Source organism: Dipodomys ordii, unplaced genomic scaffold (genome assembly GCF_000151885.1).
Source record: "Dipodomys ordii isolate 6190 unplaced genomic scaffold, Dord_2.0 Scaffold108, whole genome shotgun sequence".
NCBI lineage: Eukaryota > Metazoa > Chordata > Mammalia > Rodentia > Heteromyidae > Dipodomys > Dipodomys ordii.
In genome coordinates this window covers 263,053-288,861 of record NW_012267324.1, presented here as the reverse complement: position 1 = coordinate 288,861, position 25,809 = coordinate 263,053, and the positions used below count along the sequence as shown (strand labels likewise).

Genomic DNA, 25,809 nt, shown 5'->3' with positions numbered 1-25,809 from the left:
GTCTAACAGAGCACGGCTTGACAGGAACCGGATGTCCTAATTCAGAGGAATGGGTTGTAATGGCTGTCTTACAGTATAACAGGAATGGGGTGTAACTACAGTTTAATGGACAAGGGCAAAGCCACCTGGCCAAAGCAGGAACTTTTCAGAAAAACGATTCTCAGAGGATTGACAGAAAGCAACCCACTTTCATAGAAAAGATTCCTTTCTCACAGGATGAGCAGAACAAACGAAAAGCACGACAATTTGTACGTCTGGAGAGGGAGAGAGTTGTATCTCCGGAGCTCGGGGGCAGAGCGAGGCGCGGGGGCAGAGATGCCGTTGGCCGTGTGCACCCCACACGCATTTGTCTGCCTGTATCATCTAGGGATTGGTGTTCTGTCTGTGAAAATGAGTGAGGGAAACTCCTTTCTTCCCCGGGCTGGGAGTGTGCACTTGGCTGGCGTTCTGAGTTTACTTGCACACCCATTTATTACTCAGGAGGTCCGGTAGGGGTTTCTCCTTCAGTCTGGTGCATCTCTTCACCTGAAAACATAATGCAGCTCGTTGCCGTTTCTATGGCAACCAGTGAACTCCAAGGAAACAAGTTCTATTTTTGCTTTTGTCGTGGCAACAGGATTGGTGAACACACATGTCCGTCAGTGCTACTTTTTGAAGAGAATTGAGCTAACCCAGCACTCGGTTTTGAATGTTGACCCCATTTGTGTACCCTTCTAATAATACACCTGCTCCTCAGCTTCGTCTCGGTTTTAAATGGTAGTGAGAGTTGCAGGGAAGGGATGTGATGGAAGATTATTTTAATGCCAAGTCGATCCTCTGTAAAGCCATTAGTGACTCTCATTCCCTGGATTTCCAAGTACACACCTCGAGTTGCTCCCGTGGTGACGAATGCCTTTAATACTAGCACTCTGGAGGCTGAGGCAGGTGAGAAAGGGGGAGGAGAGTTAGGATTTCATGTGCCAGTATGTTAATCCCAGTTTTTTTGTTTTTGTTTTTGTTGGTTGTGGGGCTTGAACTCTGGGCCTGGGCGCTGTCCCTCAGCTCTTCAGCTCAAGGCGAGCGCTCTACCACTTGAGCCACAGCGCCACTTCTGGTTTTCTGGTGGTTTATTGGATCAGAGTCTCATGGACTTTGCTTTCCAGGCGATCCTCAGATCTTAACCTCCTGAGTAGCTGGGATGTCAGGCGGGAGCCACCAGTACCTGGTGCCCCCCCAAATATTTTTTTTTAATTTTTATAGAGGTTAGGTATTTCAAAAGGGAGTCTTGCTATGAATGCATATGGTGTACCCCAGGTTAGCATGTACTACCATTATGGGCACAAGAGATTGTCCCACGTTGAAAGCAAACCTCTTTCCAAGTGCTAAAACAAAAATGTGGCTTCCTCCTCCTCTTTGGGCCTCCCCTGACCTGAGCCCCCGAGCCTGTGTGACCCTGTGAGGCGGGGTCCAGAGGGCCGTGGGCTCACCTCCCGTTAGTCATTTTGGCAAAGGTGGGGTCTTGGCCACTGGCTTTTGCCTGTCTGTGGGTGGATGGAGGAGTCAGTTCCTGTCCCGCGACCTTTCTGTCCCCTGTATGGTAGCGTGTCTTCCAGCAGTGAAGAGCTCGTTCAGGCCCTTGATGGAGCATGTGCAGCTCTGCCTTCCCTCTGCGGGAGATGCCCGCCTTCCTACCCTGTGGCCATGCTGGGGTGTTGGCTTCCTCCTGTCAGCAGAGTGGCATGCCCCTCTCTCACCAGCTGCAGGAACAGGGGTGGGTCACCTGAGGGTGCGGACGGGTTTAAAGCAGGTGTCTTCCACTACCCAATTGGCGAGTGGATTCTGCCTTCCTGTCTCTTCCTTGTCGTGATGGGGAGGGGCAGCAGGGTGTCTACTATGGCTCTGGAGTTCCCTTTCGAGATTACTTGCTCCTCTTCCTCTCTCTGTGTTTGCCTTGCTCCACCATTTTCCTTCGCTCTCTGATGCTTTAAAAGTCCTTATGGCTGGCACTGGTGGTTCACACCTGTAATCCTAGCTACTGAGCTGGTTGAGGTTTTGACGCCAGCCCGCACAGCAAAGTTGTGAGACTGTTAACCTCCAATTAACCACCTCCGCTTCCCCGCCGCCCCCCCCCCCAAAAAAAAAAGCCAGAAGCAGAGCTGCACGCGCACACCCCTTGTAACATGTTTAGGTGGTTTCCATTCCTAGGTTGGGCCAGCTGGTTCTGGAGCAAGCTCCTGTGCCCTTGCTCCTGTCTCCACTCTTGACTCCACCTGTGTCTGCTTGGTGATGGCCTTGCAGGGACTTCACTTGATGCCCTTCTGGGCACATCCTCTGCACACACATTCTCCTAAGTGGTCCTGGTCAGATGCCACTATGCTCTGCTTTGTGAGGGACAGAGCTGTGGGCAGAAGGGAGGGAGTTCTGCCCAATGGAGACTCCATCTTTGAGTCTGATCTCCTCCTTCTTGGGGGCTGGGGTGGAGGGCGAGGCACGCAGACTGGAGATTGAACCTTTGGCTTTGCCTATAATGAGCACGTGCTCTTACTGCTGACCTGCTCCTTCAGTGCTTTCCTCTTTGGGGGGTGGTTGGTTCGGTTGCTGCTGCAGCCTCCATGCTAAATTGGTTCTCCGTCCCCCCAACTGTTCCCAAGCTCGTATGGCCCCTAAGTGACGTGTCTTTAGGGGGGAAGGAGCTGCCATCCTCTGTGGAGCAGAGCCTTCTAACTCCCATAGTCTGACCAGGTGCGATCAAATGCGGCCAGCAGGGCTGTTGTCATTGTGGTCATTTTTACACTGGCTTATTCTCTCAAGCAACTGCTGAATTTCAAGTTAGAGACCTTGTTTTTCCTTGCTTCTGCCATTCATTATTTATGTATTTATTGCAGTATGGAAGTTTGAACACTGCGCCTATTCTACTAGTTCTCCAGTGCCTGAGCCACATCCCTAGCCTAGCCCCTTTCCTTTCCTTTCATTATTTTAATTATTGTGTTTTGCCCAGACCAGCCTGGGCTGTGATTCTTTTTTTCTTTCTTTCTATTTTTCATTGTCATTATAAAGATATACAGAAAGGCTGCAGTTGCGTAAGCCAGGTAATGAAGGTGTTTCTTTGTGAACAATGGTACCCTTTCCCTTGCTCTCTCTCCCATCGCTACCCACAAGTTAGTTGTATAGTTCATTTTCAGCACAGTGCCCAGTGAGAACCACTGCTGCATTTGTTTACCTGTTGCCCCTCATTTCTGTGTGACTTTGAGTCTTTTTTTTTTTTTTTTGGTTGTGGAGCTTGAACTCTGGGCCTGGGCGCTGTCCCTTAGCTCTTCAGCTCAGGGCTCTACCACTTGAGCCACAGCACCACTTCCGGTTTTCTGGTGGTTTATTGGAGATCAGAGTCTCAGGGACTTTGCTGCCCGGGCTGGCTTTGAACCGAGATCCTCAGATCTCAGCCTCCTGAGTAGCTGGGATGACAGGCGTGAGCCACCGGCAGCTGGCCGATTTTGAGTCAGTAGCTAGGATTACAGGGTTGAGCCACCATATCCAGCTCCGTGGGCTCTTGAGCACTAAACATGGCTAGTGTTACTGGGAAGCTGGGTTTTGGGGTTTTTTTTTAAGTGTTATTGAATTATAATTACTTAAAATTTAATTATTGGAGAGCTTTTGGTGATGTTTGGGATATCTGTATCTGATACCTATCTCACTGTATCTACCCTTTTCAGATAAAGTTACATGTTGTATGCATGCTAAATACAAATCAGATATTTTCAATGAAAATGTATTATTCATATTGAGATGTGCTCTTGAGGGTGAACACATGTTTAAAATATTTAGTATGAAAAAATAATCATTGGGGTTGGCCAGGCACATTTTACCTCTCTTTAACATGTCCATTAGAAAATCCATTATTTGCTGGGTGCTGGTGGCTCCTGCCTGTAATTGTAGCCACTTCAGGAGACTGAGGTTTGAGGGTCGAGGTGGAAGTGTGGCTCGCGTGTAGAGCACAAGGCCCGGCACCAAAAAATTAACATGAGTCAGCACATTAGATTTCTGTTGGATGGATTCACACAGAAGGATACTTCCTCTGTGACAACTGCGACTCCTCTCCACCAGACCTTAATTCCCTCTCAGCGCTCCTGAAGTCTTCAGGTCTGTTTCTTTTGGTGAATTCTTAGCTTCTCTTCTTTTTTCGGATGAGGGCTCTTGCTTGTGGGATTCCTTTGTGCCCGTCTCTTGGCATAATGCTGAGTTGCTTCTTCACCAAGTGTAAGTGTTCAGCTGGTGGAGGGGAGACACTGATGGCTTACCTGGGTTATCGGATAGGTGGGAGAAAGTCTCTCGCCGTCTGGCTTTGGCCCCAGGTCTTAGAACAGGTACAGGTGTGGGGCGCATGGCTCCGATGGCACCGTGGCCAAGGCTGCCTCCTCCTCTGTAGACACACGCAGAGCTGGAGAGCCGGCACGAGGGCTCTTGTTCCTGTGCATTCTCATGCTCGAGGGCAAGCCTCATTCTAAAAGCCGACTGCCACCTGATGAGACCCCAGCCAATGTGCTCCAGGGAAGGACTCCTTAAAGTATTTTCCCTTTCCCCTTACTGAAAACGTACCCATATACATGCCATTTCAGAAGGTTTGAAAAATGGAAATGTATCAGCTAGAATATGGAAGTGAATCAGATGCCCACCACAAGTGGCTCACACCTGTAATCCTAGCTCAGGATGCTGAGATGTGAGGATTGGGGTTCAAAGCCAGCTTGGGCAGGAAAGTCCCTGTGAGACTCTTAGCGCCAATCAACCACCCCAAAACCCAGAAGTAGAGCTGTGGCTCAAAGTGGTAGCATGCTAGCTTTGGGCAAAAAGAGCTCAGGGTTGATGCACAGGCCCTGAGTTCACCACCACAGCCAACAACAACAAAAATAAATAAAATGAATGCGTGGAGTTTGAGGGTAGGGTAGCTCAGTTGGTAGAGCACTAGCCAGTGAGCTAAAGCCTCAAGAACAGAGTTCGGGTCCTGGTCTCAAGCCAAAAAGAAAAGAAAAATGAGTCGAACCTATATGAAATCTTCCATTCTCTCGTCCACTCTGATATATACCTGTGTACACATTTCCTTCATTTAGTCATCCTGTGTGATAATCCCTGGTTTAAAGCTTCCTATGTGATAAACCTTATTTTCATAGTTTGTTTGCTTGGGTGTTTCATTCAAAGGCAGTGGGTTCCGAGACTGCTGCAGGTCCCTCTGAGTGTGATAGTCTGTTCCCTGGGTTTGTTTTCTTTGGGCCATCTGCCCCTGTGTGAGTGATTTACCTTCTACTTGGACCTGACAGACGAGGGTGGTCTGCATGGTGTGTATTTAAGTTGTGTGATGGACACTTGAGTTTGAGATGCCAGTTCAGCTGCCCTGCAGAGAGAGGCTCTGCCCCCGGCACCTGCCTGCATGTAGGAGGGAGACGACGGTGGGTAAGTCTAGTGAGATGAGACGCGCCTGGCACCTCCATCATCAGAGTCTCAGAGTTGGGGTGCTGGACTGCTGGACTAATGGCAAACAGCACCATCAGTTCTTACAAGGCGATGGCTCCATGCCAGATTCTCTGCCCCCTAACTCTGCTCATCTGAAATGATGGAGGGTTCGGCCCCTGGAGTTGCTGGGATGAAGAAGGCATTCCTTTCAGAATCGCTTCCAGGCTGCCGCAGTGGACGCGGAGCTCTGGTTTCATGGAAGTGGGTGGAGGTGGCTGGGGTCCTCGAGAGCCTGAAGGATTCAGGGCAAGTGGAGGCAGGATCCTTTTGCGAGTTCGTCTAGGGCCATACAGACTGTCCAAGGCCTCTGTGAAGATGGAGGGTTAACCTCTTGTACCCTTGGTATGTATTGATTGCATGCAAGGTTGGCAGTTTAGAAGCTGCCAGCTTCAGTGACTGGTAATCTTTGAGCCCTGGGTCTGCTCTTGCTTTGCAAACTGGAGACTTGGTTTTTTTTTTTTTGTTTTGGGGGGTTTTCCCCCAGTTTTGATGTCCATTTTCTGTCATCTTATTCTTTGCGAAGAGCACTGCCTCCCCCCCACCCCCACCCCCCGCCCTCCCCGGAACAGGTGACAGGTGAGGAGACAGGAGACGGGAAAAATCATATTCCCAGGAGCCACTTTTCTTCTCTTCTGATTCCAGGGTTGCAGAGCCCAGTGCCTCAGGCTTTCCCTCAGCTTGTTCTGCTTGCTTCCAACACTCTACCATGCCTCCAGCCTCCCTCTTGTCTTGTACTGGTCCTGAGGCTTGAACTCATGGTCTAGGCATTGTCCATGAACTTTTTGCTCAAGGTTGGCACAGCTTTACTTCTAGCTTTTTGGTGGTTCATTGGAGACGAGTCTCACAGCCTTCCCTACACAGGGCTGGCTTCAAACTGTGAGCCTCATCTCAGCCTGCTAAGTAGCTAGGATTACAGACAAGCTACACTAGCGCCTGTCTTTTCATGCCTGAGCCAGCCTAGACTGCAACCCTCCTACTTATTCTTGTGTTGCCGGAGTTGATAGACACATACCATGCCCAGCCATTGGTTGAGATGGAATTGTTGTTGTTGTTGTCATTTTGCCAATCCTGGGGCTTGAACTGAGGGCTTGGACACTCTCCTTGGGCTTCTTTTGCTCAAGGCTAGTATTCTACCACTTGAGCCACAGCGCCACTTTGGCTTTTTCTGGTGTTTTTTTTTGGGGGGGGGGGAGTGTCCAGTCATGTGGCCTGAACTCTGGGCCTGGGCGCTGTCCCTCAGCTCTTCAGCTCAAGGCTAGCGCTCTACCACTTGAGCCACAGCACCACTTCCTGCTTTTTTTTTCTGCTTATGTGGTGCTGAGGAATCAAACCCAGAGCCTCAAGCATGCAAGACGAGTGCTCTACCACTGAGCCACCTTCCCAGCCCCACTTTGGCTTTTTCTGTGTATGTGATATATATGTGGGCAGGCCTTGAAGCTCAGGTCCTCCTTTTAGCCTTCCAGGCAGCCTGGGTGACAGCTCGACCACCACACTCAGCTTAGAGTCTGTCTTGAAGCAGTTTTTCTATGAATTAACGGTCTTCTTGTATTGTGTTTCGTATTATGGTATAGACTGAACTCAGTGCAACAAATCTCACACCAGGTCTGTTGAAAGAATAAAGAGCCAGAGTGTAGAGTGAAGACAGGTAAAAAAGACAAGAACCAGAGGGCTCTGGTGGACCTCTGGTGGTAGAGTGTCCACCAAGCCTGTCCCTGCCCTGTGCAGAGGTTTATCATCGTGTTTGTATTCATGAATGTAAACTACTTCAAAACTATATGCAGCCGGATGCCGGTGGTTCACGCCTGTCATCCTAGCTACTCAGGAGACTGAGATCTGAGGATCGTGGTTCAAAGCCAGCCTGGGCAGAAAAGTCCGTGAGACTCTTTTTTGGGGGGATGGGGGGGGGTCCGGTCATGGGCCTGAACTCTGGGCCTGGGCGCTGTCCCTTAGCTCTTCAGCTCAAGGCTAGTGCTCTACCACTTGAGCCACAGCACCACTTCCACTTTTTCCCCCCTGCTTATGTGGTGCTGAGGAATCGAACCCAGGGCTTCATGCATGCAAGGCAAGCACTCTACCACTGAGCCACCTTCCCAGCTGTGTCTCACCCCCCCCTCCCCCCAGACTCTTATCTCCAATAAACCACTAGAAAACCAGAAGTGGCTCTAGCAGTAGAGCGCTCACCGTGAGCTGAAGAGCTGAGGGACAGCGCCCAGGTCCAGAGTGCAAGCCCCACGACTGACAAAAAACATACTACATGCATTCTCATTCACTCTCTCCTCCTGCTAGCTGACCGCCATGCCCCACGAGACCCGCTTTCCTCTTCCCCTCATTCCTTTTCAGAAGTACACTGTTTGTACGTGGTGTCCGGGGGTTTCATCATGGTATGTTGTTACGTGTGCATATATGACAGGGTAATTGGAAATTTTCCTTTTTCACTCTTTCCCCATGCCCACAGCCGTTGTTTAACAGCTTCCAGCGTGGTGTAAGATTTGATGCTATCTCCCTCACCATCACAGAGTTCAGGAATCCATGGAGCTATGCCTGCCCGGGAATCATCTTTGTGTGGCATAGCGCCAGGCTTCTGTGTTGGATTTTCTGTGGTTGCTTCCAGGTCCTGATGACTACAGAATGGATTGTTTGAACAGATTATATGTGTTGACCTCCAGGCCCTTTACAAGAGGAGTTAGCCTCACCTGCCCCTGTTAAAATGTGCTCCAGTCCAGCAGGTTGTGGTCTTGTGCACATAAGTGTTTGCTTTGTTTTTACTGCTTGTTCCTTGGAGGAGCATTACAATTTCATGAATCCTTCTACCCAGACTTGGCAGTCAGCTCCATGGTGTCGTGTGTGTAATAGCTCAGAACCTTTACTGTACCTGATCTGCTCGATCTTTCCAGCCCCTGGTACCTTCCTTAGAGAAGAAGGGGAAAAGTGTCTTTTTTTTTTTTTCTGGCATTGGGCTTGAACTCTGGGCCTGGACGCTGTCCCTCAGCTCTTCAACTCAAGGCTAGTGCTCTACCGCTTGAGCCACAGCACCACTTCTGGTTTTCTGGTGGTTTATGGGAGATCAGAGTCTCAGGGACTTTGCTGTCTGGGCTGGCTTTGAACTGCGATCCTCAGATTTTAGCCTCCTGAGTAGCTAGGATTACAGGTGTGAGCCACAGGCACCCGGCGAAGTGTCTCTTTTCTACTCATGCTGTAGTTGATTTTTCTTCTAAAGGAGAGGGACTGGATCCTTGTTGGCCCATGGCTCCCCGGCCCCCCCCCCCCCGTGGGCAACAGTGACCTTGAATATGTCTCACACCCCCTGGCAGGATGGCCAGTTGGTCTCCTCAGCTCATCTGGTTGGGGCAAGCGGCAGAGCTGGTCTTGGAGGTAATGTGCCCCTGTGTGGCAGGTCCTGGGGGCAGGGGCAGGCAAGTTACTGGTGCAGGAGGATTGCTTGGAGCGGGCCTGCTGGCCTGGCCCCAGGCAGTACGGTCTGGCTGGTGACAGGAGTGCTGTTCTCAGGAGCACCTGCCCGAGCCAGTCGGATGGAAAGTGATCCTGTTCATGCTTCCCCACTGACACAGATTGCACTAGAGCCATCGTTGCTGTTCTCAGACCAGAGAGGAAGCAGGCCTGCTGATGCTCAGGTTGTGAGCCAGTATTTCGGCAAAGGTGTTTGTAGGACAGGATAAATAAGATGCGCTGCAAGTTGGTTAGTATTGAGAGAGTGCCAGGTTTTCACCAGTGTCCCACCCCCACTCCCCCAAACACACACTTGTCCTTGAGTAAGCATGCCAGAGCATTCTTCTGCAGGTGACCACCGCGCTTCTGTGTTATGGGGTGGGGGGAGATGGTAAAATTGATGATACCACTGCCTGCTTCACACAGAGGAGGGCTAAGTGACGCAGGCCTGCGCACCAGCTCAGAACGGGATGGGCACTTGCTGCAGCCTGTACAAACCAGTGTGGTAATGGCTTCTGTAGAGTGCCAGAAAGCATGGTAACCAGATTTTCTGGGAGGATTCAGGACACTTTGAGTTAACCGTACTTTTGTTTTTCTTCACTGAGGATTGTGCTTCCTGGGGGCCTGGGGCTCAGCACTGATCTCCACAGCTGCTCCAGCCTTCCCCGCCAGCCTGCCGCCACCATGCTGTCGCTTTAGTGGCCCAATACGGTTGAGGACTGTAGACAGTGTGTAGCCGGTCAAAACCTGGTGAAACTGGGAACTGCATCTCTAGAAATCAGGTGATTTCTGGGCAGTTTGTGATCTTTTTCTCCTCGTTTGTGTCCTCTCCTCCTGTCCTTCGCTCCTGCTCCTCTTCTCAAAAGAGGAGCCCGTGTTCGTGCCAGGCTGATTGCAAGACGGAGCCTGGGGTGGGTGGGGAGTGGGACGCTGTTGTGGAGACACTCAGGCTTCCCCAATCTGCTTTGGACTTACTCAGACAAACTTTTCTCTAGAGACTTGTAAGTTGTGCAGACTATTAGCTAGGTCACAGATAAGGCCAGGAATACCAGAACGTCTCACAGGGGTATCTCTGATGAAGCCCTGGACACATGGATGGACACTTCCCTGTACAACCTTTTGAAGTTCAGAAAAAATAGAACTTAAAAATAGTCCCATCAGCCAGGCGCCAGTGGCTCACGCCTTTCATCCTAACTACTTAGGAGGCTGAGATCTGAGGATCATGGTTCAAAGCCAGCCTGGGCAGGAAAGTCCAGGAGACTCTTATCTCCAATAAACCACTAGAAAACTGGAAGGGACTCTGTGGCTCAAGCAGTAGAGCACTCACCTTGAGCTGAAGAGCTGAAGGACAGTGCCCAGGTCCTGACTTCAAGCCCCATGACCACCACCACCACCACCCCCCCAAAAAAATAGCCCCATCACTTTGGTGAGAAGTGAAATGATAGTAGAGAATATCTTTGAAAAGCAGGCAAGCTTATCATAGGTCTATGAACTTTGGAACAACAGAATTTTATTTTCATTAACCCAAAGGTTCCTAACTTTGTGGTTCACAGCATCCTTAAGGGTCTCATGTTTCCATGCTCTAGGGCCAAAGGAAATGCAGATCAATTTTATTAAATAGGTTAAACCAACTGAGTTAGTACTGCTGTCCCCTTATGTAGCTGATGAAAAAATAAGGCAGGATTGCAAGGATGAGCTTTTTTTGATCCTTCCAAACCAGGGGGACTTGGTAATGGAATGTTTGTCTCTGTCTGCGGGAGCTGGGCATCGCAACTCCTCAACCCTAGAACCACTTAGACACCCCCTGCCGTGTCCCCATTGACGTAGACATAAGCAGTATTTGCCCTTTGCTGCAGCCTCTGCTGGACACAGCTTTGCCAGTGGTGGCATGGGATGCAGTGGCTCTGTGTTGGTGTGGTCTGGGCACCGTGACACTCGTCACACTTCTGCCCTCGCTCCATCTTTTCTGCCTCCTCTGGAATTAGGATTGTGTGGCATAGGAAGTAGATCTAGAAATGGGGCGCCCAATCCAGTTACATACTGGGGCCTCTTGGCTTGGAAACAGGTGCAATTCTCTAACTGTGCCTTGACCTTCAGCTTTTTTTTTTTTTCCTTTCCAGTCGTGGGGTTTGAACTCAGGGCCTGGGTGCTGTCCCTGAGCTTCTTTTGTTCAAGGCTAGCACTCTACCACTTGAGCCACAGCGCCACTTCTGACTTTTCTTTTTATGTGGTACTGAGGAATCAAACCCAGGGTTTTATGTATGCTAGCTGAGCCCTCTACCACTAAAGCCACTTTCCCAGCCCATTCAGCTAACTTTTTGTTTTGTTTTGGTCATGGGACTTGAACTCTGGGCCTGAGCGCTGTCCCTCAGCTCTTCGGCTCAAGGCTAGCGCATTCTACCACTTCAGCTATAGCCTCGACTTCCAGTTTTCTCAGGGTTCATTGGAGATGCGAGTCTCACGGGGACTTTCCTGCCCAGGCTGGCTTTGAACCGTGATCCTCGATCCTCAGATCTCAGCCTCCTGAATAGCTAGGGTGACAGGCATGTGCCACCGGCGCCTGGCTTATTCAGCTAACTCTTACCATTGGGCATGGCGGCTCAGACCTCTGGGCACAGGTTACACGAAAGGGAAAGAGCAACTTTTTTTTTCAAAGTTGAAAACAACGTCTTCTCTGCCGCAGGATTCCCATCTGTCCTGTTAGGCTGGTGTCTCGAGGCCTAGCTCCCTGCCTGTGCCGGTGCTGTGTCCTGTCCTTCTGTTCCCGCTCACTCTCTCCCCTCCTGGCGGATGGGGCTGCCCTTGTCTCTCTAGGTGAGAGCCCGTCCCCCGCTCCTTGTCCATGTTCACAGCAGCCCTGCCCTTCCTTCTTCGTGGTGTTCAGCAAAGTATTGCTTAGTCATTTAGGTAGGAAACTGTCCGCTTCTGGGTACCAGGGCGTGCACATAGCCCTGAGCAGCACATTCGTTGGTTGGTTGGATGGCTGAGCCTGGCGGTCACCATGTAGCCCACATGAGAGTTGCTTTTCCAAGTATCTGAGGTGGAGCCGGAAGCCCCAGGGTGTTTGCCGTAAGGCAGGTGTGGCCTGCGCCAGCCTGGCTGCTGTGGAGCCGGGGCTGGCCCAGAGCATGCCCAGCCCAGCAACTCCAAAAATCCATTGCCTTGGTTTCATCTTCCCTCAGAGATGCTGCCTAGAAAGTTCCAGAATGTCACCACTTAATGGAAAATTGATGGCACATCCTTTTGGTGGGATGATCATGGCTAGGCCCCAGCCCCCTCATGACTTACATTCCTGCTGCTCACCTGATCCCCTTGATGGGCTGGGGGTGGGGGTGGGGGTGGGTGCATGTTTGCCCTTTGGGTCATACGCCTTTCTGGTTTGGGTACCAGGCAGGAGACATTGCTGAGGGGCTAGAGAACAACCCTTCCTCTTAAACAGCCCTGACCGGCGGGCCTGTAGTGCCGTGTGCTCCTTGTCCACATCACTTTTTGACTTCCAAGTTCCATGTATTCCGTGTGCTGCCCAGCAGGGGAGAGCTGAACCTGTACAGTCAGCCAGAAGACCATGGAAGTCAGAATTGCTCTTATAGACCGTTTGCAGGCTGCCGCCGGCTCTTGGGTACCAGCAGCCAGGCCCCTCCTGGAGCGCCAGGCCCGCAGGCCCTGACTCGAGCCACCAGTTGTTTTATGTCACAAGTTGCCCACTGGCACTTTAGACTTTGCCAGAATTGGATTGACAAAAGAATTTGTGGAAACCTTGGTTTAAATGACATTTGGACTGAATATGAAGCGCTTCACTAGCAGTCAGAGTGCCTCAGCATAAAGCTGTTTCTGGATTCACCCAAGTACCTTCCAGAATGAAGGCGCAGAGCCAGCCGGCCTTCCCTGACCTGCCTTGTCTCCTCCTCCCTGTGGTGAAAAAACTTGCCTCTTCCTATGCCCTTGCCAGATGTCTCAGCCAGAAAGGTTTCCTTACCTCTGCCCAACTCCACCCTCATTCCTATAGATGCAGCTGGCCCCCAGTTTATAGACTTTGTGACTTTAGATGGGAGATAAAGCAATTTGAACCATTTTCGCATGGGTAGCAAACTGTCACAAACAGTAGGTGGAATGTATACCCAAAGTTGCAGCCTGTTGGGAGGTAGAGATTGTGGGAGGATCAGGGTTCTAAGCCAGCCCAGACAAAAAGTGAGACACACCTCCTTCCCAGTCTCAACCAACATACCAAACATGGTAGCAGTGAGCACCTGTAATCCCAGCTACACAGGGGACATAGGTAGGTGAATCTTGGACTAAAGCCAAACACTATCTGAAAAATACATCAAAAAAATCACAAATAGGGATATACAAATGCACCAAAACAAAACAGAAGTTCTCAAAGGCCGATCTGTATCTTCTCATTAAAACGCAAGAGCTCTGAGCAGTGTGTTCTGCAGGGCATTTTGCAGTAAAACCACAAATCCCTTAACTCATGAGTGTATGTCTTCCCATTTGTCCCATTGGAAAACCTGGATAGGGCACAGGTGTGTGCTCTGAAGATGTCGGTTGCAAGGTTTCCAGACATCAGCTGGGGTCATTCACCCGGGCTGGGTTGTGGGGGGTGGGGAGAGGCCTCAGACGTGTGCTCAGAAGAGCACTGGGCACCAGTCAAGGTATTGTCCCAGAGGTGCCTCATTCTGGATAATAAAATGTAGGTCAGTTTTCCTTTTCTTCTTGGCAGTATAACGGAGTTGGAGTGTTTGGAACTCAGGACCTCTTTGGTGTTTTGCTTTGCTTTAGTTATTTTCCAGATAAGGCCTTGTGTTTTTGCCTAGACTTAGCACATCCCACCCCTGGCTTGTTGACTGAGCTGGGACTCGGGGCGTCCCCCTCGCCGGCCCCCAGCTGAGCTGGCCGGTGCGGCCAGGTGCTGGCTTGTTGACTGAGCTGGGCTCTCACTCACATTCTGCCCAGGCTTGTGGGCCCTCCTGGTCACCACCACCTCAACCGCCTGGGCTACACGTGTGAACCACACACCCAGCCCGGGCTCCTTTTCTTACCAGTAACAGCCTTTAGAGGAATTATTTCATCAGCACCCCTACGTTACTTTAGTTACCCAGAAAATGATGTTGGTGTGAGCAGAGGGCTGTGTGGGCAGCCCACGCACGCAGGGGGCGGCCTGTCCTTCCTGCTCCGCCCTGCCTGGGAATCGCTGGCTTGGCCGGACCCCACAGACAAGAATTTGCACATCAGTGCCAGATGTGGGCCCCCCCCCGCACCCCCTGGACGCTTACCGTGGGGAGGGGCCGTGCCACTCTGAGACAGGGCTTTCCCGGGGTGCCTGTGTCCCTGCCTTGGCCCTCGGGAGGGGATTTCTGCTGGCTGCTGTGTGGGGAGTCTTGGAGGAAAGCAGACACTGGAGCATTTAGTCAGGTGTGCCAGCTTACCTGCCCACCGCTTCCAAGGCCCCTGGGCCCTTGGAGCTGGCAGCCAGAGTGCTGTGTGGTTTTGCATGTGGCCCGTCCATGGCTGGTCTCTGATGGCACTTTTCTCCTCCTTGCAGACAGCCTGGTGAAGAATGTGATGGGATCACTAGCATGTCTGCGGAGAGCGGCCCTGGGACAAGATTGAGAAATCTGCCAGTGATGGGGGATGGACTAGAAACCTCCCAGATGTCTACGACGCAGGCTCAGGCCCAACCCCAGCCAGCCAATGCAGCCAGCACCAACCCCCCGCCCCCGGAGACCTCCAACCCCAATAAGCCCAAGAGGCTGACCAACCAACTGCAATACCTGCTCCGCGTGGTGCTCAAGACGCTATGGAAACACCAGTTTGCGTGGCCTTTCCAGCAGCCTGTGGACGCCGTCAAGCTGAACCTCCCTGTGAGTAACTCGTAACTCGCTCCTCCCTGCTCCCCCCCGCCCCCGTGTGTTTCCTGGGGGGGCAGATTCTGAGGGACGGTGCGCATGGGTTTGGGTCACAGTGAGAGCTCAGAACACTAGCACCACACAGCGTTTATCGGCAGACCTGAGGTGCCAGCCCGGCACCTCTGGAAGAGAAAGAAGGAGCTACGTGCTTCTGTAGCTGTTGGGGTCTGGGGAGGGAAACGAGGGGAGAGGGCAGCGGGCGCATGGCTGCTGTCCCCACCCGGTGTGTGGCCACCGCCCACTGGCTTCTTTTTGCTTTTTTGTTTCGGGTTCTTTTTTTTTTTTTCTTCCTCCTCCTTCTTTCCCTGCGTCCCTAGCAGACAGCTCTGCCAGCTGGGCTCCCCAGTGTTGAACCTCTGGGAGCCATGGGCATGCTTTCATTCTTCTGCTTAAGTCTCTCACCCCCCCCCCCTTGGGTGCCTAGTCCCTCCCCCAGCGAGTGGAGTGAGCGGCAGTGTTGGTCCAGAGCCGCTTGCGTGGAGGGAGGAGTGGCTCCGTCCACAAGCCCACATTCCTGGAGGAGGGGGACCCGGTCTCCCCTCCTGGCTTGACCTGCGCGTGTGTGCTTACATGCTACCAAACAGGTGCCGCGAGTATGCTCGTGAGAGGCGAGAGCGGCCGGGGGCTTCCAGGTGGCCGGGTGGTGAGCTGGCTCCGGATCCGGAGAAGGGTGCAGGGGAAGATGGGACGCGGGCAGCAGGCTGAGGGGCCCGTGCAGCGCAGAGGAGTGAAGCCAGGGCGCACAGCAAGGACACGGGAGACGTGCGGCAGACAGCAGCCCCTGCTGCGTCACGTCAGCTCCCACCCCGCTGGCCTCGGGGACCTGACGCAGAGGTGGAAGTCACTAAAGGCCAGGACGTGAAGCCACGATGTAAAGAAACATGGAATTGAAGAGCAAGTGTGTGTGTGGAGACAAGGGTAGTGAGCGTGGAGGCCTGGAGGCGCAGGCGGGCGAGCCGGGCAGGCGGGCGGGCGGCTTGGAGTGCGGCATGCCACGCGAGGGTGAGGGCACCCCGGCCAGTGGGACTCAGGCCACGTGCTCAGCACAGCCGGGCTCCGGAGGGTGGCCAGGATTGCTGCGCACCAGCTCCACCAGTAGGTGCCCTCTGACGGCTGTGACCTGAGAGGGGGCTGGACACTGGCGGCACTGACCCCGTGTGTTCAGAGGGGAGCGGGGAAGGTCACAATGGCCCCGCAGCTCTCGCTGTGGGCTGCCCCTGGCGGGCTGGGCCCCTGTGGCTCATCAGTCCCACTGTTTCCTGGGAGCTGCAGAGAGAGAGCCCCACACCCCCGTCCTGCTTCGTGATGCCTTTCAGATCCTCACCTGTCCTTAGCCCACATTTACTGCCCCTGCACGCTGCTTTCGTCCTAAGCTCTCCTCTTTGTCCTGGGTCCCCTTGACCCTGTAGCCAGTGCGCAGGTGCACACACTGAGCACTATTCTCTGAGTCCTGAGGCCATACAATACAATTTAGATTTCCGCGGGGCTTGGTGTTGGGGTTAGGCTCTCTTGAGAAGGTTGAGCACAGTAGAGTGTGCAGCTTGGTGTTGAGGCCCGCTCTTGGCCTCCTGCCCGGCTGTACCATGCAGCCCATACCATGGAGGATGCTGGCTCGTGCTCGCGTGGCCTTCCTTACCCGCTGCCCCTGCCACCTGATGGCCTGCTCTGCCCTCCCTCCAGTAGCCGCTCTGCCCCGCCCTGCTGCTGAGCGTGGATGGGATGGTCCCATGCCTCACGGCAGAAGGCCCCAGCCCAGCGCCCTCTGTAGCCTCTGCCTGGAAGCCCAAGCAGCAGCCGCTCTGCCTCCAGGCTCCTTGTTTCGGGAAATAAGCCTTTGGTTTCAGAGCTTTAAATAAAGGCGAGTGAGAACAGCGGTTTGGTTTTGAGCTCTCCAAGGCATCCATGTTACTGGCTGGAATGAGTTTGGCACTTTGCGGGGAACAAGATTGGAAGGCTTGGGATTGGGCGCGCTGAGGTGTTTTTATTGAGGACTGTGAAGATTGTCCAGGTTGCCTCATTTGGTTGGTCTGGTTGATCCTTAGCGGTGGGGCGTGGCGGGGACCGGGCAAGGGGAGGGGAGCGAGGCGCGGCCCTCACGGCCGTCCAAGGGACAAGACGCAGGGGTGCGGAGAGAGGGGCAGGGGCGCGGGCACTGGTGCTGCGGCAGTTTGCATTTATGAATCGTGAAGTTGCACGAGAGGATCTGAGTAAAAGCCCTCTCCACTCTCCTTCCTGTCCTCCGGCTTGAACGCAGGGCCTTGTGCTGTCTCTTAGCTTTTCCCCTCCAGGCTGGCCCAGCTCTACCACCTGAGCCACGGCTCTGCCTCCAGCTTTTTGGTGATTAATTGGAGATATATCTAGTCTCACATACTTTCCTGTCCAGGCTGGCTTTGAACCACGATCCTCGGATCTTAGCCTCCTGACTAGCTAGGATCACGCCACCTGTGCCTGGCTCAGAGCCCCTTTATTTTTTTTTTTTAAGCCTGTGTGGTTTCTCCTATTGTTTATTTATTTTTATTTTTTGTAAGTCGTGGGGCTTGAACTCTGGGCCTGGGCGCTATCCTTGCACTCTTCAGCTCAAGGTGAGCACTTGAGCCACAGCGCCACTTCTGGTTTTCTGGTGGCTCATTGGAGATCAGAGTCTCACGGACTTTCCTGCCCGGGCTGGCTTTGAGCCGCGATCCTCAGATCTCAGCTCCTGAGTAGCTAGGATGACAGGCGTGAGCCACCAGCGCCCGGCTTTTCCCATTGTTTATTAAAAATGGAAAGTTAAAACCAGAAAAGCAAAGTAATCAATTTTGATGAAGACAGTCTGGTCCAGGTGGGGCAGCTGGCAGCTTTCGTCTCTCCCCTCTGTCTTGCAAGCAGTATTTTGAAATTCTTTTCTGATCCAATCTACTTTATTCTGGGTTTCCCTGAGTCACTCACGCCACAGGAGAGCCTCAGTTTACCCGTGGAGTGAGACCCAGATCTGCGGGCCAGGCGGCCCGGCCCAGCCAGGCTACTGGGTAACTCTGGCCTTTTTTACTCTGCCTCCTTCCTAGGATTACTATAAAATCATTAAAACGCCTATGGATATGGGAACAATAAAGAAGCGCTTAGAAAACAACTACTACTGGAATGCTCAGGAATGTATCCAGGACTTCAACACTATGTTTACAAATTGTTACATCTACAACAAGGTGAGATGCGGGGCGGGATCCTGCTAGCCTGGGGAAGGGAAGGAGAACGGGGCTGCGGAGCGGAGCGGCGGGGAGGAGGGCCGGGACTGCGGTGAGCTGTCCTGGTTAGCTTGAGCACTTGCTGCTGGGTCCTCGAGCTTTAGTTCCTCAGCATGTCTAGAAGAGAGGCGTGAGGTCGGCCGTGGCCGCCTGACGGCCCAGTGAGCAGCGTGACTGTCAGGGAAGAGGCCTTCAGAGGGTGTCCTGTCTGTCCTGCGGAGCGGTGCCCGGACAGAGCCCGGAGTGAAAGCAAGGGCGCAGGGCCCGGCCCGTGTGGGCACAGCCTCCCGGACTGGTCATAGAATCGGGGTCCCCCTCCCCGTCTTCCATGCAGACCTAAGGTCACTTCCCCACCCCGTAGCCACACCTTTGGGCTCGGCTGTGCCATGAAGCCAGATCATTTGTTCACAGTTGAGACCACAGATGTGATTAAAACCAACCCTTTCAAATAGAACGGCTCTGGAGGGAGACTATACAGAACTCAGCTTTTGGCCTCTGCTGGTGTAGTGGGTAAAATGGCCCAGAAGAGATGGGTAGGTGAGTTTCTTGAAGTTTCCTGTGTTTTGTAAAGTCCTAGTGCTCACCACCCAGGCGGCAGGGACCTGTACCGAGCACGCCCCTCGGAGCTGCCTTGGGGTACGCGGGAGAGCACGGTCGGACCCCTGCAAAGGCATTGCTGCACAGAACCCAGTGCCATTTGAGTACTGGTGTGCAAGAGGCCCTAAAGCCGGAAGGGCCCGGTCAGGGTTGGCTGAGCTCAGCGGACGCTTAGGCTCCAGGATGTTCAGGATGGATTTCAGCACAGAGAGGTAGAGCAGTGAGCGAGGGAAGCACAGCAGATAGCTCCTATAGGACCCTGCGTGTGGCGGTTGTGGCCCCTTAGGGTCTAGCCCAGGAAGGACCCTGCGTGTGACGCTCCAAACACTGGAGGGGGGGGGCTGGGTGCCCTGTCCGCAGGAGGCGGTGGGCGCGCTCCCCGCTCGCTCTACCCCACCTGTCTCCCCACACAGCCTGGAGATGACATCGTCTTGATGGCAGAAGCTCTGGAGAAGCTCTTCTTGCAAAAAATCAATGAGCTGCCCACAGAAGAAACGGAGATCATGATAGTCCAGGCAAAAGGAAGAGGACGTGGGAGGAAAGAAGCAGGTAGAGTACCGCGTGGCTGCAGTACTGGACATGGCGGGGAGGTCAGAGGTGACGTTAACGATGGGCTGCTGTGCGCCCACATGAGTGGGGGCCGGCCCCTCGCAGGCTCGTCCCCCTCCTACCCCCCCCCCTTGTTTCCCCGTCCCCAGCATTCAGCTAGAGTCACTGGCCCCCGCGTGGCTCGTGCACTTAGGTCAACAAGTGTATACCTTGTCAGTGCAGTAGGTTTGTACTTTTCCTCTGTCTGTGTGTCTGTGTCTGGTGCTAGAGATTGAGCCAAGGCCTCTGCCCTGAGCTCTACCCCAAGGGCTGCTTTCCATTCCAGAGTAAAGACTTTAATCCAGTATGGTCCAAAAGGAGGTGTACTCTTCACCTAATTTATATAACTGTATAGAACCCTTCTGTATATATATCACCTTCATAATAACAATAAAAAATGTGTTTATTAAAGAAGAATTTAATCCAACCAGAAGTATTTTCAACCAGTGTCCCGGTCCTGTAGCCCTGTTAGCGGCCCCGGTGCCCAGCGTGCTCAGTTGCGCCTCTGTCACTGTGTTGTGGCCCGCTACCCCCGCACCCCCCCCCCCCAACCCCCCCCCCCCCCCAAGCGAAGGCCGGCTGGACAGCGCTGCCATCCAGGACAGGGCGGGCTCCGCCACAGCGCCTCCCGCACTGCCTCTCCCCATGTCTTTAGCTACCCCTCCTGCCCCGAGGGGACAGTGGTATCGGAGAGTCCAGTGTCCAGAGTCACCGAGGAAAACCAGCCTTGCCAGCCCCCTCTTCAAGATCATGCCCATGGGGTGATGACCCTGTGTCTGCCTCGCCCGGGGCCAGGACTAGGGCTGTGGTCTGCACCTGTGACCTCTCCTCAAGGCGTCAAATCCCTGGAGAAGCCCAAGTGGGGTGCCCCGGGGAAGAACAGGGGGACTTGGCAGAACCTCCCCTCATCCCTCGAGGGGAGCCTGTGGGTGAAGACAGCTTTTCCAGGGAACTGGGGTGTGTTTCCTTTCCACACCAGCACGCATGGCCCGCGTGCGCGCTGGCCGCCGGCTTGTTCAGACCCCCGGCCGTGGGAGCCGTCGGGGCAGCAGCTGCCTGCCCTTCCCCATCACCAGGAGGCAGGGCGTCCATCCACAGGGCGCTTGGCTGGGTGGGGGTTTGCTAGCCCCGGACAGGAGGGACAGGAGGGCACACTTGGAAGGCTGCACTCGGGGAGCGTGGCCGCTCCGACGGGCTGGTGTTGCTGCGCCCGGCCTGGCATTCCTGTTCTTTTGTCCTGGGCCTCCCTTCTCGCGAGGGGACATGTGGCCAGGAAGTGCGCAGAGTGGGGCCAGGAAGTGCGCGGTTTGGGGCCGGGAAGTGCAGTATGGGGCGCTGGTGGCCTGGCCAGGCGAGCTACGCCCGTCAGCGCAGCCTCTGAGCTCCTGGTCTTCTTGTGATTGCTAGGGACGTCAAAGCCAGGTGTGTCCACGGTCCCGAACACAACGCAAGCATCAACTCCGCCGCAGACCCAGACCCCTCAGCAGAGCCCCCCTCCCGTGCAGACCGCGCCTCACCCCTTCCCCGCCGTCACCCCAGACCTCATCGTCCAGACTCCCGTCATGACCGTGGTGCCCCCCCAGCCACTGCAGATGCCCCCACCGGTGCCCCCCCAGCCACCGCCCCCACCGACGGCAGCTCCGCAGCCCGTGCAGAGCCACCCACCCATCATCGCCACCCCCCAGCCCGTGAAGGTAAGGGTCCCGGCGCTGCAGGCCGCAGCCAGGGACGGGCTGGCCTTCTGGGTAGTCTGCATGGAGCCCGTCCCGGCTCACTAGCACTGTCCCCCGTGTTGCTGAGGGTTAGGCACCTGCAGGCCCGTGATGCACGCCCGGGAGTTGCTGCCCCTTGCTCGTCTCCAGGACCTCTTGTAGCTGCCATCTAGCCCGAGTCGTGGCTAGGGCAGGTGTCTGGTGTTGAGCAAGTCCCAGACTCAGAGTCGTGGCTTCTCCCAGCCCCAGTGTCTGCCTGTCCTGGCTCCTTCCCCCGAGCGTGGGGACCCTAGGAGGGGCTTGGGGACCCTGAGCGGCCGTGCCTTAGCCCGTTGTATGCTTCCGGCAGACTAAGAAGGGGGTGAAGAGGAAAGCAGACACCACCACCCCCACCACCATCGACCCCATCCACGAGCCGCCCTCACTGGCCCCAGAGCCCAAGACGGCCAAGCTGGGGCCCCGGCGGGAGAGCAGCCGGCCTGTGAAGCCCCCAAAGAAGGACGTGCCTGACTCGCAGCAGCACCTCGCCCCGGAGAAGAGCAGCAAGGTCTCGGAGCAGCTCAAGTGCTGCAGCGGCATTCTCAAGGAGATGTTCGCCAAGAAGCACGCGGCCTACGCCTGGCCCTTCTACAAGCCCGTGGACGTGGAGGCCCTGGGCCTGCACGACTACTGCGATATCATCAAGCACCCCATGGACATGAGCACCATCAAGGTGAGCGGCACCCGCACCTCCTAAAGACGCCCACGCCCCCTGCTGGACGCGGTGGGGCCATGCGCTGACCCGACGTCTGTCCTGGGTGTGTGTGTGCCTCCCGGACGCAGACGCCGCTTGGGCTCCCAGAGAGCTGTGTGGTGGGGCCTCCCGTGGGAGACACCTCGCCCTGTAGATGATGACACGCGTGAGGACATTCGGCCCAAGTGTTCTGAGCCCCTTTGGGTTTGTTAGGACTTCTTCCCATCATTTTTCTCTGTGGGCTGGAATAGGACCAGCAGCGGGGGACAGCACTGAGCCTAGCCCTCCTCTGCCTCCTGGGCTTCCGTGTTCTCTTGCTGTTGGGCCAGTGCTGGCGACCTCCGTGCTAAGATGCGGTGTGAGAACTGGGGCACGGTGCTGCTGCTAGTCACGAGGCCACGCCACGCCCCTCCCCTCTCCCCCAAGGAGAGCCCGAGCAGTGGCAAACTGGAGCCTGTCTTGTTTTTCCAGTCTAAACTAGAGTCCCGTGAGTACCGAGATGCTCAGGAATTTGGTGCCGACGTCCGACTGATGTTCTCCAACTGCTACAAGTACAACCCGCCTGACCACGAGGTGGTGGCCATGGCACGCAAGCTCCAGGTGAGGCTCTGGCGGGGAGGCGGGCCAGACCCTGTGGCGTTGGCCGACTGCCTCGCTTTCCTTCCCATGATGCCGCAGGAGTGAATTTCACCCAGGCAGGCGCACGCATTAAGTCAGGGTTACTTACTAAGATCAAGTGGCTGGTTTTATTCTGGGTTTTCCCACTGGACACTGCCTCCCACCACCCATTCTCCACCCGTGTCCTGTTGCCCTTGTCTGGAGAGTGTGTGCTCTGTGCATGTCCCGATCTCTTCTTCAAAACACAGCTGTCTCAAACCAACAGGGCGGGGGGGGGGGGGGAAGCGGGGACACCTGTGCTAGGCACATATGCATGAGCTGCAGTAACTGCTCGCCTTGTGGCTGCAGGGTGGCCGTCTCCACGGTCGGTTTGACAGGCGCTTCCTCCAAGCTGAGGCCCTGTGGTGCGGCTGGAAGAACATTCCTGAGCAGGGCTTCCTTCTCTCTGGGTAGTAAGGTCAGGGTTGAACATCTTGGGAGAATAAAAGTTAATGTTTTGTGCCGGGCGCTGGTGGCTCATGCCTGTCATCTTAGCTACTCAGGAGGCCGAGATCTGAGGTTTTCGGGTCAAAGCCAGCCCCGGCAGGAAAGTTCGTGAGACTCTTTTTTTTTTTTTTTTGATCGGTCGTGGAACTTGAACTCTGGGCCTGGGTGCTGTCCTTCAGCTCAAGGCGAGTGCTCTACCACTTGAGCTACAGCACCACTTCTGGGTTTTTTTTTTTCTGGTCGTTGATTGGAGATAGGAGTCTCATAGTCTCTCCTGCCCGGGCTGGCTTTGAACCACGACCCAACTGACCCAAAAAAAAAAAAAGTTAATGTTTTGTGCTTTTTAAAATTCTCGGGAAGGAGCCACGTGAGGTTCTAAGAATTCCCAGCCGTTTCACCCCAAGGCAGTGGGCAGGCTGACTTGTCCTAAGAGCTGACTGTGTGAGCCGATGCGCCCGTGCACGCGCGCGCGCATGCACACACACACCTACCTCAGGGCGGCCTGTGCTTCCTGGGCGGGGTGAGGCCTTGGGAAGCCTTTGACCTGTGTCTCTACAGCACAGTGGCATCGGGGTCACACACCTGGTCCGCGCCCCAGCTCTCTGGCCCCCGGCATGCGGTCCAGGTCCAGGCTCGGCAGAGTCCCTTCCTCCTCCCACTGTCACCCAACTCCTGTGGAGGGACAAACACTGCCCTGTGAGAATAGGGGTGCATTTTTACTCACTGGCCCTTGTTATGGGGGCATGACCAAATGGTGGGGGGGCTGTCTTTTAAACGCCCCTGCACCTCCTGCGCACACACGGGAGAGGGAGGGGAAAGGAGGGGTCAGTCAGACTCGGATTCTTCAAGGCTCTGGTGCTGGGAGCTCCGCTTGCCTCCCTCAGTTGGACGTGGTTTTGTTATGGACTGCGTAACTGTATTGTTTTCATAGACAGCCCCTTCGCCATTCGTGTTTGGTGCCTGTCCCATCATTGAAAGTTAGCACTTTAGTTTTACTGCAATTCTTAAACGGGGCCACCAGGTGGCAGTAGTGCCTCACATTGTCTACACACCTGACTCCCTCCCTTTCCCCTCCACCCCATTCTCCTGGGAAGATGGGGTAGGGGTAGCTTTGCCCACATTGGGCATCCATGTCTCTGTTTGTCCAAACCAACACTCCATCAGCATGGAAGAATGCTATTTTGAAAGGAGAGAAAAGGCTGTCTACTGTGTCTGGTCTTGTCTTCCTGAGTGGCGTGGGCTGAAGGCTGGCAGCACAGCGTGGCACGGAGCAGCCTCTGCGCTCAGCTCCGTTCTGAAGAGCAGCTGCGAAGTGTGCTAGTGACGGCAGTCCTTGCGGCCGCCCAAGTTTTACCTGAGGGAGGAGCGGGTGTGCAGTGGACAGTGTCGTGCAGTAGTGTTTTGTGGCGGGGAGGAGAGGCAGGCTGCAGATGCCTTGGGGTCCGGTGTGCACCAGGGGCAGCGCGTTCTGAGCTCGGTCTGTGCAAACGCGCCCTGCTGGGTTCCACTCACGCTCTGCCCAGCATGTGGCTCCCCAGGGCCTCCCCACCTGTGTCCTCCAAAGGGGTGTCAGGGCGGGACGCTGGCACCTGAGCTTGTCTGTCTCGTCATCATCGTCGTGGTTACTAAGCGGGAAGGCCTGCTTCCTCTGGACCCGATGGCCGCCATGGGGGATGAGGCTGAGCAAGGAGAAACTCCTGCTCTCTGCCCCGGGCGCTGCGCTGAGGTCCACCAGCACCTGTGACCGGACCGCACAGGGGTGGGGTGGGTGGGCGTGGCGAGGGGCTGGCCAGAGTTGAACCCACCATGAGCAGGGCTCAGGCCCCCACTCCCTCTGGTGGGCCATGGGGCTCTGTTCTCCTGGCCTCTTGCTGGCCTTCCGGCAGCCCTGCGGGCCACACTGCCCCGTTCCGCCGCTCCCGTGGCAGGCCTGCCTTCCAAGGTGTGGTCACCCTTCCCTCTCGGGCTGCCCGAGGCTTGGGGCCTCTGGGCATGGGGCCCAGCCCATGGGCTGTTCCCAGCAGGCTCTGTGTGTCTCACACGCAGGAAGGCGCCCTTCCTTCCTCTAGCACAGGCGTCGATGGGGTCGACGTGGCTGTCGGGCTCCCGCAGAGCTCCATCCCACAGACGGAGCGCGGCTGCACAGCGGAAGCCCGGGGCCACCCGCCATGGACGCTCCTCCCCTGTCCCCGCCATGGACGCTCCTCGCAACCCCATGGGCCTCCGGCCTGTGCTCCGTGACCGCCAGGCCCCCAGCACGCAGGGGATGGGAAGGGCCTTGCGCCTTGTGTGCGTGGCAGCCAGTCTGGAAGAAGAGCACAGATGCCTCTGTGGTGGGGGAGTGGCCGAGGGTGAGCACAGACCGCGTCCCCAGCACCTCATCCTGGGACGCGGCGCGTGACCCCCCTCCCCGCGCACACCGCCGTCCCGCCCGCAGGCCTGGCGCCTGGCTTCAGGCGCTGCCTCGCTGCGGCCTTGCTGCTGTGAAGCCCTTTCTTCTGCCTGGTCTTGTTCCCTGGCCGCGTCCGGGTACCCTCCTTCCTGACATCTGCCGGCAGGCCAGGTGCATTCTGCCTGGGGGGAGCAGCGCCTCTGCCTGCTGTGGAGACCCCTCTCCCCGCCGCCAGGGCTCCTTGGCTCCAGGGAGGGGACCTGGAGCAGGCTCCAGCCCCCTGCTCCGCTCTCCGAATCATAGTGAAGACTGGGGGAGTCACTGCAGCGGGGTGGATAGCTACACTGACAGTTGTATTTCATGCTTAAAGCGGCCACGTGCAGCTCAGAGGCCGCCTTGCCCTCCGCCACACCCGCCCCAACCCACCACTGCGGTAGTCATGGAGTCCCTGGGCCTCTGCCACCTGGCTGGCTGCTTACGTTGTTCCCCCGGATCCCCGGGTTTTCCAGGCAGAAGGTCTCGGGACACGCCAGCACCCGGCCCTGTGCCTGCAAACCCCGCCATCGCCTCCTGAGTGCTCAGTGCCGCCCGCTGCTGCCCCGCGCCCCGCGCCCCGCTGCCTGCGCCC

The 25,809-nt window shown here is 55.3% G+C and overlaps 1 protein-coding gene across 1 annotated transcript in view; it reads left to right on the top strand.

The window, feature by feature from the left end:
- The first annotated feature begins 14,427 nt into the window (after positions 1-14,427).
- Positions 14,428-25,809, top strand: part of Brd4 (bromodomain containing 4) — a 29,058-nt gene continuing 17,676 nt past the window's right edge. Inside the window, exons 1-9 of the mRNA XM_013028280.1 lie at positions 14,428-14,789; positions 17,879-18,016; positions 19,066-19,201; positions 20,648-20,934; positions 21,302-21,664; positions 22,157-22,285; positions 24,354-24,529; positions 24,676-24,731; positions 24,859-25,140. Of these exons, the coding sequence (XP_012883734.1) occupies positions 14,505-14,789; positions 17,879-18,016; positions 19,066-19,201; positions 20,648-20,934; positions 21,302-21,664; positions 22,157-22,285; positions 24,354-24,529; positions 24,676-24,731; positions 24,859-25,140 (1,852 nt within the window). The 5' untranslated portion in view covers positions 14,428-14,504. The remainder of the gene's footprint in view (positions 14,790-17,878; positions 18,017-19,065; positions 19,202-20,647; positions 20,935-21,301; positions 21,665-22,156; positions 22,286-24,353; positions 24,530-24,675; positions 24,732-24,858; positions 25,141-25,809) is intronic.